Below are 14767 nucleotides of genomic sequence, written 5' to 3' on the forward strand. Positions count from 1 at the left end.
GTGTCGGACGTCGCGACGCGCACTACACTCGCGACGAGGTCCGAACTAGTTAACGAAACCTACACCCAGACGCCGCAACCGACATGGACTGGATGGAGGAAGTGGTGCGTACATTTTATGCTACAATCTCCAGGTGCCTTTATCCTATTTCCGCTTACGTCTAGACGGTTAGATTCGTGCGCGAATTTACAAGTTTTGCCTTGACCTATCTTAACATTTTATCAACTCTGGACACAACCGTGGAATTCTTATCAATAACGTTCAAACAACGCAATTATTTTGCCCGCGCGCCTGTGCTGGATTCCATCGCTAATTTAATTCACTGTTAAACATTTAAATTAAAATTCTCACTTATAAATCTCAACCCGATAACATTATAATCTTGCGGCATTGGTCTAATGAGTACACGACTATTTCGAAATGTTATTTCGCGGAAAACTAATTAGCACTTGTTTTAGACTGGTTAAATGATATTAAAAGTTGATGCATGACATAAATGTAATTTAGAAAATTAGCATTTACAGGTGTGTTTAATAAAAGCGTATATTAGCATATTCGGTGTGGGAAAGTGTTTGAGTAGGCCGCTGCGTGCCGGTGGACCACGTGCGCGGTGAAGGCGCGTCGTGCCCGACCTGCCCCAACACTGATCGATGCCGCCCAGCGTCTCGCGGGCTCGCCTAGCGCTGCTATGTCGAACGGTTTTTTTCATCGTCTCGCAACTACGCAATCTATAATTGCCTATTCGTTTTGAACAACAATTATGTAATTCTTTCACTTTTATTCGAATATTGCCGAACTGTACGCACTCTAATAAAAAAAGTATACTTCAGAGAGATTACTTGATCTATCGATATAATTACGTAATTAAAATTGAGCGATGTTTGGTCCACAAAATATTCAGTTTTTTATTAATGTAAAATGTTTGAAAATTATATGGTATTTTAACTTTACTCCGATGTTTGGGTAAGCAATAGTGTTTTGTTTTTATTAACATTTGATTAGCAATTTTTCTCCGCATGAGAACGTTCACTGTGTTTTAATGACGATATAAAATCAACTGAATCTATTATTTTTACATACAGAGTAATTGAAAACAGGTGTCTTGAGTAATTGAACAAATTAATAATTATTATTCAAAATTTCGTTCGAATTTTACATGGCATCATTATATTGAATTAAATAAATTAATATATAAATAATATTTTGTTATTAGCTGTCTTTTTCATAATTTATTATAGTTTTAAGATTACGTAATTGACATGGAACTGTAGATATATATTACTGTCTTATGTTAGTATATACCCTGATATAGTTTACAATATAGTGAACAATATGTAGAATTTATTATTACAAATTTTTGTGTAAAAAATTTTAATTTTAGAACACGCAGGATGTGGTGGTAGATTGATAGTTCGAATATTGTTCCGATATCAAAGTATAATTATTCTCTTTTATTTACGATAATATGCGTGATAAATATGCGTGGCTTAACTGTGACAAAGAGAAAGTATCCCTAAAAAGAATTAATTCTTCTTCTCAATGGTCTCTCTTGTTACATTGGTTCTGGTAATGCCCCAGTCGGTTCTGGTGCTCCCACTGATGTCGTAATGCGTCGCCATGTAGCTCGGTATAAGGCAGTGTTTCCCAACGTGTGGCCTACGCCCCACAAGAGGGCAATTTGATTGTTAACGGGGGGCAATACGAAAATGGACTCTACACTAATTTAACTCTATCGCTTTAATATTGAAATGATGTATGTTACATAGGGAGACGTAAGTTTGAGAAAGGCTTAGGTAGGGAATGGCACTAAAAAGGTTGGGAAACACTGGTATAAGGTGTAGGGAGGGCGTTCACTTATTGAGTTCTAAGTGGCAGTTTTAAATATCTTCATCTTGTTAGAGAATGTCCACGATATCACCACTAAATGTTCCACCATCATAATGGGTTACATGTCCAAACAACTTGAGAATTCGTATATGCACAGTCGATGATAAACCTCTCTTTTATGTGATGATCGAAACGTTGGTTTGGTCCAAGGGGTTCTGACCATCTGTCTCACCACACTTCCAAAAGCATTAAATTAGACTTTTCAAATTGGATTTATTGGAATATGTTCCTAAAAAATTTTTCATCAGTAAATAGAAAGTGACTTCATATATCATTATGTAACGAAGTCAAATAAGGGGGGTTGTAAGGATTTTGTATTTCAAACGCCTGGATATCGGTTGGGCGTTGTTAACCACGTTCGTGGCGCTGATCTCTTTGTTTTTCAAATGCGTTGTTACATAAACGTCTTGAATCTTATTGTTATATAATTTTTTTATTCTTATATAAATTTTATACAAAATTTAAAATTTACTTACTGTAGTGTATCTATAAAAACGTTTTGTTTACATTTTAGGATATTTCTATTATTTTATTCTACTATTCTATTCATTTACATTGTTAGCTGTAGTATAGTATTTACGTTAGGCATTTGATTTGGCACGTCGGGAGCGAGCGAAATGTTCAGCTAGGTATGGTTTTATAAAGCGTTATCTTAGTCTATCGCAGTCGAGGTACAGTGTGATAGAGACAATTTTACAAAAGCGAATCCAGACGAATTTTGTTACTCATCTGTCCGATGTGCCAAATTAAATGCCAAGAACTATATTCTCGTCGCTTTAAGTTAAGGGACTACATCAGGTGAGTTCAATCTGATTCTATTACAGTTTCTATGAAATTGGACTCTTCTGATACCTTATAAGGTACACAAGCGGTCATTTTAAATAATCCTTCGTGGTTAATAATTTGAATAATGAATGAATTATTTAAGATTAAATAAAACAATAATATATTAAAAGAAATCAAATTTCAAACATAAAAGTAGTTTAGATGTGAGCTTTACTAAGGATATTACGGATCGATCTTAAGATTTAGGTTCAGAAGTGATATCGTGTGACGTTAAACTATGTTTATTGCGCGCACTATCTCGTATAAACATTTAGAGTTGCTTCGTAATACGGAAGTAATATCAGTCGTTTGTTAGATGAGATGTTTGAGAAAATCATTATTTCTGTATTAAATAATAAAAAGTATCTATTTGTAAATAAGCTTATAAAAATTTTGTTCAAATCGTAAAACAGGAGATTAGTAGTAAGAATCAAGTCCATGGACGTAGCTCGAAGAACTGGTCATTTGAAGTGGCATTGATGGCCGGGTGGGGGGCAGGTGAAAGGTTTTCGAATGGCGACGACGGGTCAGTGGACGAGGGGTTGGTAGGATCCACAAGTGGACATGGTCAAAGTGGCGGAATGTAGTTGCATGCGAGTAGCGGAAATCCGGTCATGGTAGCAAAGAAGTGTCTAGCTAGCGAGAGAACGCACGTATTTTCAGATTATATTGCTATACGTTTCAGCAATTTCGTAAGTGTTAAGTGGAGTCGTCCAAATGATATACACCAATACCTCACTTTGCGTCGTGGTTACGTTTCAAAAATACACGACGCAAATTGAAACGCCGCAATGTGAATTAAGATTTCCAATAGTAAACCATGTAAAGATCGAAGATAGGTTCCAGGGTTACGAAAATACTACTTTTTAAAAAGATAATTGAACAAAGTAAACATTTAAAAAACAAAAATAATACAACTCTGCCAATAAATAAATTGCAAAAATGTATACCTTTTTTGTATCCAGAAACAATACGTTATAATTTATATAAATTTAATATTCTCTTTTAAAAAAAATCCAACACTCTATTACAACACACTACGTAATTAAAACTGAACCCCAAAATTAGCAAAACAAAGTGAAAATAAAACTGTATTAAAATTGCGTTCATTTTTAGTTAAAAAGGGAATCCCCGAGTTTTGATGGTATGGCGCAATTTCGTCAACAAATGTTGCAATCTTCTGGAAAACAAATTAAAAAAAAATTAAGGACTCGAACCCAAAACAACGCATCCTCAAAAATGTAACGACGCACAGTGAAAAATTAGTACTAATTAAGCAGCGATGCAACTTCGAAAAAAAACGCAAAACAAAACGACGCAAAGCGAGGTATTGGTGTATGTAAATACATGCTCCGACCAAAAATTAGTCCGCTCAGGCTTTTGAAAAACAAGATCTTTACTTCCTATATATCTTAGAGACCTAACATATACGTCATACTGAAACACCGTAATCTTTGTTTCGTTCTGTTTGACTAAGAGATCCTTAGGCGAATAAAAGTAACCGATATAGCCTGTTGATTCGTATTGTAGATTTGCTGTGGGTAGAGTAATGTTTAGCAAATGCTCATCCTAATATAAAACTCTTAACTTCTCTGCAATTTCTCTTCTTCTATTTTGTTACCAGTTATGCAATAAATAGAAATTAACTGCATTTTTCTATCTAATCTAACAATGTGTATACATTCGAATTCTTGATAACGACGATGGCCTTGGCCGACCAACTTATCATTACATTATCAAACTATATGTATGGTCAATATATATGTCAGTATCAGGTAAATTATAATATTAAGGAAGTTGGGAGATGAAATTTTGGGTGAAATAAAATTTATCTTTTTATGTTTTATTGTTGGCATTGGCTCGAATTCGCATTTGTTTTAGACATCTAGAAAATGAATAATTTAGTACACATTTCGTGTCATGTTCTGGTATTTTTACGATCTTTATTTTTATTATTATCTTCTTTTCTTTCTACAATACTTCATCATCAATTTGTTTATCGTATTTTAACTAATTAATCATTGTTTATCTTGCCATCTTTCGCTTAATTTTATCTACATTTATTGTCATAATTTTAAATACATTTGCTTCTACGAAACTGATGGATCAAAATATTACAATTATATCTTCGTATATACAATCATTAATGAGTTTTTGTTTTTTTCCCCTTAGTTCTGCTATTTCAATATAAAACACAATAATTTAAAAAAAAATTTGAGTTTGATTTCGTAAATAATATTTATGTTGTCCATATATGGGACTACTCAGCGAAAGTGTGTGCAATTGTTTCTTCCTTTGCACTATCGCGCGCGTTATGTTAGGTTATTTGACAACTTCTTTTGTGACCCTCACAATGATTCCTCAGCATCATCTTGGCAGTCGGCTGACGCCCTCTTTAAGGTACTGATCTCCCCCAAAGATTGCCCTAATGGCCGGTCTCGCGCTGCCTTGATTCTGTCGTCATTTGTCCAGTCCAGTGAAGGTCTTACCCACGCCGCGTCTGCTGGTTCGTGGTCGCCACTCCAGATCCTTTCCATCTCAACAACCTCAGGGTCGATGTGTTCCGCCCACTGTCTCTTCAATATGCTTTGACAATAATAATTACGAACCCTACTATAAAATATAAATTTGTACAGTTTTAAAACAAATACAGGGGCTTTGAAAAAAAAACTTCTTTTTAATTACTTACGTATTAAAACAAAATGGCGGAGCCTAAAATTACTCATTTCAGTGTTTTATAACAGTTATTATTTTACTATTTTATTGGGCTTATATTTTAGTAAATAATTAAAACTATATTTACCTTTAGTTTATATAGACATCGTAACATAGTTTCGTTACGTAATTCTTTTTTTTTGATAAATAGGCTATCCTGTTTGGCAGAGTAACGTATTGTTAATAGGGTTTAGCAATATGAACTTGCGTAACTGTCTGCGCTAGTGATGTGGATGTGTCTTTTTTATCGATAACAATATGCACATTTTTTATATATTTCTAACTACATTATTGTTTTAATTAGGAGCTGGCTATTATTTTTGTATTTCTAGGAGAAATCCTCGTTTATATTAATTCATAAACGTGTAATACGCTTATCTACCGTAGTATTAGCAACGATGGCCTAGTTCATCAACGTTTCTGTGTAGAGATACAGCTCTCCACCATTGTTATAGAAGTGATCACTACAAGCGTCAAGACATACGTAGAACTGATTTCAGTCGCAGGATTTGCATGGGCCAGTCATAAGACGTCCACTGCCTGATATAAGTCTTCTCCGAAGATTTCCAATAGGACCTGTTGGAATCGAACTGCCTAGCGTCTTCTGAAGACCTTAAGGCTGTATCTATACCTTTTAGGTGGAAGTCCCACGCTTGCTAGTCCGCGGTTGTCATTTGCTAGTTTTTTTTTTAATATGGCACATAGAATGGTTGATATTTTAATTTAGGTTAGTGTTCAAATTGACTCAATTATTCGAAAAGATGTACATACTTTATTGTATAAATAGAGTTGTGGCGATATCAAAAATGTGCATGAATTATTTTAAGATAAAATCTGACGATACAACAATGAAACGCAACGTTATGGTCACACGGAAATGTCTGAATGTTTTTTTTTTTTCAATTAAGACTAATTTATATCAGACGTAATTTTGTAAGAGTCTGTATAAGTAGGTAAGCACGGAGCGTATAAATTTCGGTAATATTAAACTGTCTTCTCTTTATTTGGTACGGCTTAGCAAAAGAGTTTCTCTAAACTCCTCGTGAAAAACTCCTTTCCAAGTTTTTTCCAAATTTTTTCACAATCGGGACACCCAAATAGAAAGAATGAATCACTACGTTTTACAGATCTAAAGCTTCCACGACTGCTTTGTTTAATATTAATATTTATTTAAAAATCATATGCGTCTTACACTGCATAGTTTAAAGTCAGTGTAAGGTTGCACTCTGTTGCTTATTATTATTTTCGACTGAACACTAAAGTTTAATATTTAATGTCTAAAAATAGACGTGTAGAAAAGATGTCCGCAGGAGCCTTAAGGTTCTGGAAGGGAGATTATAGACTCTGGACACGGGCCGCTTCCGACCGGTCCTATTTAAAATCTTTGGACGAAGCCTATATCACTCAGTGGACGTCTACGACTGGAACATGTCCAGTGGTGGGCACTACTGCTGAAATAATGCTGATGAGTCAGCTCTAACAATGTCCTAGCGCTGACGTGTTTATGATAATGCTGGAAATCTCCATTCCTGCACTGAGAAGTTGAGAGACTAGGCCAAAGATGTTAATATTACAATAGTGCTTCTGTACAAAGGTCATCAAAGAAATTATAGCTAGAAACAAAACCGAAACGTTCTGTTGAAATACGAGTAAATTATCAAAAAAAAATAAATAAAACGAAATGTCGGCAAAAAATTAAAAAAAAAAAACCAAAGATAAAAACTGTGAAAATATGTATAATGTAATATTTAAGCTGTAAAACTGTGATATATATATTTAGTAAAAATAATGTGAAATATATATATATATATATATATATATATAGTGAATAATAAAAAAGACCTAACCTGTAATATCTGAGGATGGGATAAAAGGTGATGGAAAAATGGAATAAACAAATAAACAAAAATGAAAAAAACAGTATAATATATAAACGATATGAAATGGATGGAGAATAATTAGATTATTAATAAAAAAAACAAATAAAAAAATTATTGCCCCAATAAATCATTTTCCCCAAATAAATAGGGGTTGGAACGAGTAGTATGAGAAAGCATACTATACGTGTACTATACTCAGTAAGGTATCTATAGGGGGATTTCCCCGCGAGTCAAAGGAATGGTAGCTCGAATTTTTTTTTAAATGTTCGGCTGTCGACGGTCGAGTGGTCGTTGTTTATTCCACTAAAGAGTAATTACGTGGCTCATATCGTGACAGACGAGGGCGGTTTATAGCCGGCGCATCGTACGCGCTCGTGTCGGCATCCGATGGTTAGATTATAGAAATCGTTAAATTATATTATGCTATTGTAAATATGAACGAGTTGCCTCTGATTGTTATTGCGACCGCGAAGATTCAAGTTCGTTTCGTATATGCAAGCTATGTGCATTCACTTGTAGGTTATGATATAATTCAATCAACTAAAACTGTAGTTATGTTTCTACCATGTAGATTTATTATATTTTTATGTAATGTAGTTTCGTGAATCCAGTGATAAATATGGTTCGGAAGAGTTTAATAAAATCAATGTGTCATATTTGTACTCAAAAAAACTTTGAAAATAATTGGGCAGGTGTTGAAAACATTTCTTTTAGCTGCATCGATATCTGGTTTATCGTACCCTTAAAAGACGGATTCGAATCTGGAACTTCAGTTTTTGATAATTATTAAAAGACACAAACTTCTCTCCTGATACTTACGTGTAATATACATGCTGATTAATTATGTGTGGAAATATTAAAGGGAATCTATAGTTCATTTGCAGTCAATTGAAGTGTGGTACACCCTATACAGAAGTCAATGGTTTCAGAAATATTAGATAATGTCAATGGTTTCAGAAATATTGGATAAACCAGAAGGTTTGTCCTGTTGTATGACAATAGAATTGATCATTTGAAGATAATTGGAAACAGGTGAAAAGGCTTCATACCAAGATGTGAACGTATATCTATATATTCACACCTTTGAAGTTTATAATTGTAACATTCATTTTTTTTCCTTTATAGTAATGGTAACAGGTCAGTCTTGTAGGTAGTGTTATGCGTGGTCTTTTTTTTTTAATAATGTCTACGTTGCATTTAATTGCCTGTACCTAGTCTATTGACTGCACAATAATTGTCTGCATTAGTCTAGGAATTAGCTTTTTAACTGCTTCTTTCAGTTTTATCTAATACGTGCTGTATCAGTCCAAAATGATACGACTGTGTTCACTCTACGAGACAGGCAGTGCCTGATGAAGAGTTATGGGAATTAATTTATTTTTCAATCTTAGCGTGACCTAATTTCTACTTTTTTGTAATACTTATCGTATCGCGAACTCAAGTTGGCTCCAATGAAGGTTTAATTAAAAATGTTTAAATACACTTGGAATGCGATACGTAACCTTAAAGCATGTCTGTCTAGCATATGATCCTCTTCCAGACGCGATAGAAAACATTTCGATGTACATTTGCTGCTATGTTCGACGCAAAGGCTTCAGCGCCTAAGGCATACGTAGGGATCAACGCAATGGTTTCGCCGAATTCGTGTAATTGACAGGGAGGGAAGGGGGGGGGGCGACGAGCGCGGGGCGTGAGCGGGAGATTTGGCAGTTGGCCTTGACAATGAACCGGCGGCGGCGCGCACACAGCCGTGACGTCCGTATGTACGTGCACACGCACACCAGCGTTCGTTCCACGAATGGCCTCTTCCAAACGATTATTATTAGGGTTGTCTTAGACGGGTCGATTAGAATTTTTTGGATCAATGATTTTTATTAAACGCGGCCGAGACGCGACGCTTCCGGTGCGCGGTGCAATGAGGTCGTTTTTGTATCAGTTAAAAAAATCCACGCGAGCAATATGTAGCCGTCGTCATATTGCAGTCTTTGCGGATGTATAATTTTTATTGAAACAACGAAGAGACTAATGAATATATTATTTCAAATAGGCTTTGCCAAGCACCTTCATAAAGTCAAGACATTGATAAAATGAACATATACATAGTATCATTGGTCCCAATTTTCTCCACACACTTTTTTTCTTATTCTATTAAGAAAAACTTAGCAAGAAACTCGATAGTTACTCTTTTGAGGCCAAATTTAATAGTTTTTCATGTAACAAATCTTCTATTTGTCACGTGTTTGCTATACGTTATGTAATATGTTTTATTGATCAATCTTTCCTTAACCTCGCATATATGTTAATTAATAATGTAATTAATGTTATTACTATTTTATTTATTACTTTGACTACGGTTGTTTATATAGATTAGGCTTTGAATGGACATTGCCAATTTTGCTCTATATTTTGTATTACAAATTTCTCTTATCTAAGTAATGTCCGTACCCACCTCTTTTGTAAAATAATTGATTTAAAACCATGCAAGTTCTCTTTTTTGCTTCATATTTCTCTTAAGATCTGTTCACATTAATCTGTGTTATATATACTAGTGAACATCGTGTTGAGTTCAGCGATCTCTTTCGTATATAAAGGAAACTCAATAGCCAAATGTATTGCTATCTCGAATTCGGTTTGATTACCAACATCATGTCAGTGTAATAACATGCGTTTTTTGGTTTTAATTGTCGTCAAATGATTGACATATATATAATATGTGTTTCACTTTGCACTTGTTTCTCTAAGAGAGATGTCTTTACTATCTCTCTCGCATTTTTTAAAACTTTTTCTCGTTCCTTAATAATAAAAATTTGAAAAAAGAATTGATGGAGCTCGTAGTATGTCGGTTGATATGATGTTAATTTTTGAAATAAATAAATAAAAATACATTAAAGCAATAAACACAATTTTTTTTTTATATTGGACTGCACAGTTTTAACAGTAAAAATTTTGCTGGTATATTACATTAGAGACGGCCTTGAAGGTGGCAACCCTATGTCCAAAAAACATAGCCCGCCGCCGTCGCGCCGCGTGCCTGCCCTAACTCAACATATACATAGATAGCCTAGGGCCTCGTCGATACTGGCAAACGCTACGCTCGCATTATTTTGTACAAGGCCTACCTTTGTCTGGGTATTATTATCCTCGCTATTTCTTTCCACGTCCACTTTTAAGTATTCATTAATTTTTTTTTTAGTCTTTCAATTATTACTAACAGCTTTTACGTTTGTTAAGTTTGTAAACTAAATATATATTTAGAATTGCTTTTATTTCAAGTGATATACGGTGGCAGAAAGAACGGTTATCTTGGCAAGAAATATTTTTATATCGATGATTTTTTTATGATGAAACACTGTGATAATTTTTGTATGCCCATGGTCACTTTGAGACAGTCTTTACTTAATTAATCTCACTTATAGTACCTTTTATTTTTAAAAAAGTAATTATGAAATAGTTGCGGCCTAGAAGTCTCTGATGCGTTCTTTTTTTCTCTAGTAAACATATGTTAATATGAAGTGCTCTTTGCAAACATTTTTTGATAATTATTAGCTACAGTAGTACAGATTTACTGTAGCCCATACTGTAAGCTAAACTAAACGCATTGTTATTTGCAGTTCGTTTGTATATAGAAATATAGAACTGCGTTTAAATAATGGTATCTTAGTAAAACAGACGAAAGACTTCAACTAATCAATGGGGATCAACTTTCTAATTTATTTTATCAAGAAATGTGGTTAAATTAAGTGTGAATCTATCACATTCTTAACATGTATGTATGTTTTTATATATATATATATATATACTAATAATGAAGCATGTTTGTTCTATCGAAATTAAATTGAAGTGACAGAGCCTATTTTATAGTAAAACCAAAAAAGGTATACCAAATCTAATAAGTTAGAAATAACTAGCTAAGGATTCGTTTACATGGGTGCAAAATGTTAGTTTACATCTGTCATTACTACGTTCCTTGCTATTCCTACAATTTAGCGTGACTATAGATATAAGTTTGTATATAGGATTCTTTATTCGATGATGCATCTTAAAAGATAAAAAAGTCACAATATATATATTTGTTATCATCAGCCAGAGTTGATGTTTTAAGATAATGTTACTTGTACATGTTGAATATGTAAAAAAACCCAGAAGTCAAGAATATTACGTAGCAAATATGTATGGTAAAAACATTGATTGGTTATAGGTGTAAAGGGTTGCTCATTTGTTGTCTGTGTGATGCCTGTAAATTTATGGTACATCTCATACAAATATCATATCATAAATAATCATCAATAGCTTCAGAAGTAATAACGTGTTTTTTAAATTCGCATTAACATATGAAGTTTAAAACTAATAATGAATTTTATTTAATAGAGATCTCTTTATACAATATGATCGGAATTTGATTTAAAAGCTTCAAAGTTTTTGGTTGACGAAAGAGTTACAAATTCAACCACTTAAAGTTTAACACATCTATAATCAATTATTTTGTATATGATTTCGAAAGTTTACTTTTGTGACGTGTGAAATGAAAATAATTAGGATTTTTGAAAAAATTAAGCTAAAAAGGTTTGCCATCGCTGCACTAGACGCGCCGGGGTCCTATTCCCGTATTTTATTTCGAAGGCTAACCTTTAACATTCCGCGCGTCGTTCGTTTTTTACGCGTCTCTCTTTTGTTGTCTATATTTTCGCGCACGGTTACAGATGCGGCGAATTTTAATGGGATCTCGGCTTAGTGTTTTGTGCATCTAGTGCTTTTGTTATGGCCTTGATTTCCCTTTTGGCTTCGCGATACCTCCGTCGGACCTTGAAGCTTGTCTTAGAATTTAAATGTTAAATATAATTGCTTGTTGCTTTGTTTAGTATTATTTATGATTTATTTAATGATTGCATACTATTTGGCTACTAATGGATATTTTAATTTGATATTTACTTCCTCGTCATCAGCCCATAGATGCCCACTCTTATGCATAGGTCTCCCCCAAAAAATCACCACGATTACTGGTCTACCGGCATCTACTTACTTATGGTTGTCACTCGAAAACCTTCCGGCCCTAACTGCCACTTGAGACTGTGTGATGTGTCGCTGACCTTCATATTTACTTGTTAGTCGAAAAATAATTTTCGAGTTCCAGTGGTAATGCTTGAAAAAGCATTAATTTTTTTTATTAATAATGTCTAATGGCGCTCGTTGCTAGGCAACAATGTTTGTCAATTACGATATTTTACAGCTTTATAATTTATATCCAATCAGTGTAATGTTTAGCTCACATTATGGTGACTGTTTATTGTTTTGTTGACGAATAAATCAATATCATAGGTTGTTATAACAATGATCGTTATGTCCAAGCAGTAAGCTTCATTTTCCGGTATCGAGTTTATGTTCATTTAGTCTCATTTCACTTTGAATTGTTAACAGTGATCACAGGTCAAAAATGTAAGAAGAGTCCAATTTGATAGAAGAATCATTGGGCTCCCCTGTAATGGCATCCTTAACATAAGTTACTAGGGTTCAAAATGCGCCGTGATCTGAAAACAGACGACAGAACTCACGACATTAGTAAAGCAAATGCGTAAGCTAAATCATTTGCAAGAAAATCCTATATAAAGATTTTTTTCTTTGATATGTTTGATGTGCGTAATTGTGACAATTCGTGCACATGTGTAATTTTAATTGAATCTCATTCGCGTTTGAATTAAAATAATTTTATTAATTAACATTACGTTAATTAATTAACATAAGAATTTTCCGCTAGTTGCTATTTTAATTGCTGATTCATAGCGTATTTATTAATAAAAGATTGACATAAATTGATCTTCGAAATTCAAATCGAATTTCATAACATACGCGAATCTTTGTCCAAAATATCTCTAAATAAGCTGTATATATTTATCTAATTATTAAACATTTCTTCATAGTTCCTAACGGAATTGTACCTGTGTATGTGTGTCTATTGTTTTGTTTTTGTGTCCAAGCGGAAGTATTCAGCATGTGCGGTAAAAGGTGACCGTATGTCAAATAATGTAGAATGAATGGTTTCAAAAATAATAAACGTAATGATAATATAGTAAAAAAGTTTTAAAACTACTACATGTTAATTTTTTTAACACAGATTATATATTGGAAGACCGAAAAGTAATGTTTCTGACGACATATTTTACAGAAAAATCAATTGATTTTTACCGCTCTAACATTGAAAATTTGTATACTATATGGCCAAAGGTTGTTGATAACGAAGGTGAATAAAAACTTGTTAAAAGTGTAGTCATGTGAATTTAAGAAAGCTACATTACCTTACGGTCCTCTTAATATTAAAACGGCAGCCGATGCTATAAAAATTATGAATAAAATTATTGGTTATGGGTGTAAAATTAAAATTGTGAAACCAAAATACAATGTGTAATCAAAATACACATTGCACAGATTTGAAAGGAATGCGAAGAGCGATACGTAATATAATTTACTAATTTAAACAAAGATATTAGCGTTTGGCTATATATTGGAGGAAAGATATTTTATAACTCTTATTCGATTACGTATATATATATATATATATATATATATATATATATATATATATATATATATATATATATATATATATATATAGACTAAATATGTTCTGAATTTAAAGGTTCAAACAATACGTTTGCTGGAATGTCAGTATTTACAACAAAGAGATGGAAGCCCATCGTCAGTCTGGATTCCCGATGATAAAAAGGAAACCGTGGAATAGATTCGTGCAATTCCATTGTACGTTTCTCATTAGAACTAAATACGAAAGTATAGTCTCTTATAGACAGGATGAGAAATGTGTGTAAATTTGTCAATTAATGTATTTGTAATTATATTCTATTTAAAATTATTGATTCCAATCAAGAAAAGGTGTTTTAAAAATCATGATTACTATATATTAAAATTAATTATTAATTACTATCTGAACCTATCGACGTGTACTGCCAACAGTCGTTGCTCCGCATTCGAATAAAAAAAATAATGTAACGTATTTTAGATTATACAGAATGTTAGTAAATATGTATATAAGTTAAAAAGGTGTGAATGTATAGGTCATCTTTTATTGCCTTGATTATCTATTACGAAACTCCTATATAATATATATAAATTAAGGTATATATGTCTTAGGGTTACCGGAAAGTAATGTCACTTTCTTAAGTTAAATTCACACGACTACATTTTTAAGAAGTTTTTTTTTTAATCAACAATATACACCCATCCCCCGATTTACACGGTACTTGTTTTACACGTTTTCGCTTTTACACGGTTTTCCAAACAAGTTTTTTTTTTGTTTTATCGCACTCTACTAAATGCTACTGTGATTAAACACGTGTGCTGTGTACACATTTCACGGGGATTCCCGAGCTTATGTGCTGACTTGCTGCTCAGGCAGTGTCAGTATTTCTTTGCATAAAATTAAAGTTTTATCTACGGAAAATTGTATTTGA

General features: G+C 33.3%; 1 protein-coding gene across 6 annotated transcripts in view; it reads left to right on the forward strand.

Moving 5' to 3' along the window:
- ERR (estrogen-related receptor) overlaps positions 1-14767 on the forward strand; it is a 75275-nt gene that overhangs the window by 6037 nt on the left and 54471 nt on the right. For 3 of the 6 annotated variants that reach the window (XM_068762839.1, XM_068762840.1, XM_068762837.1), the window contains exon 1: positions 11-104. The exons of 2 other annotated variants lie outside the window; for them this stretch is intronic. In XM_068762839.1, coding sequence (XP_068618940.1) covers positions 84-104 — 21 coding nt within the window. In that variant the 5' untranslated portion in view covers positions 11-83. Of the gene's footprint in view, positions 1-10; positions 105-14767 lie in introns of those variants that run through there. One more of the 6 variants, XM_068762836.1, reaches the window with a different exon arrangement.

This window comes from Battus philenor, unplaced genomic scaffold, assembly GCF_028537555.1.
Source record: "Battus philenor isolate CCGP_79_NKW_IND1 unplaced genomic scaffold, ilBatPhil1.0.hap1 SCAF_17, whole genome shotgun sequence".
In the NCBI taxonomy this organism is placed as follows: Eukaryota; Metazoa; Arthropoda; class Insecta; order Lepidoptera; family Papilionidae; genus Battus; species Battus philenor.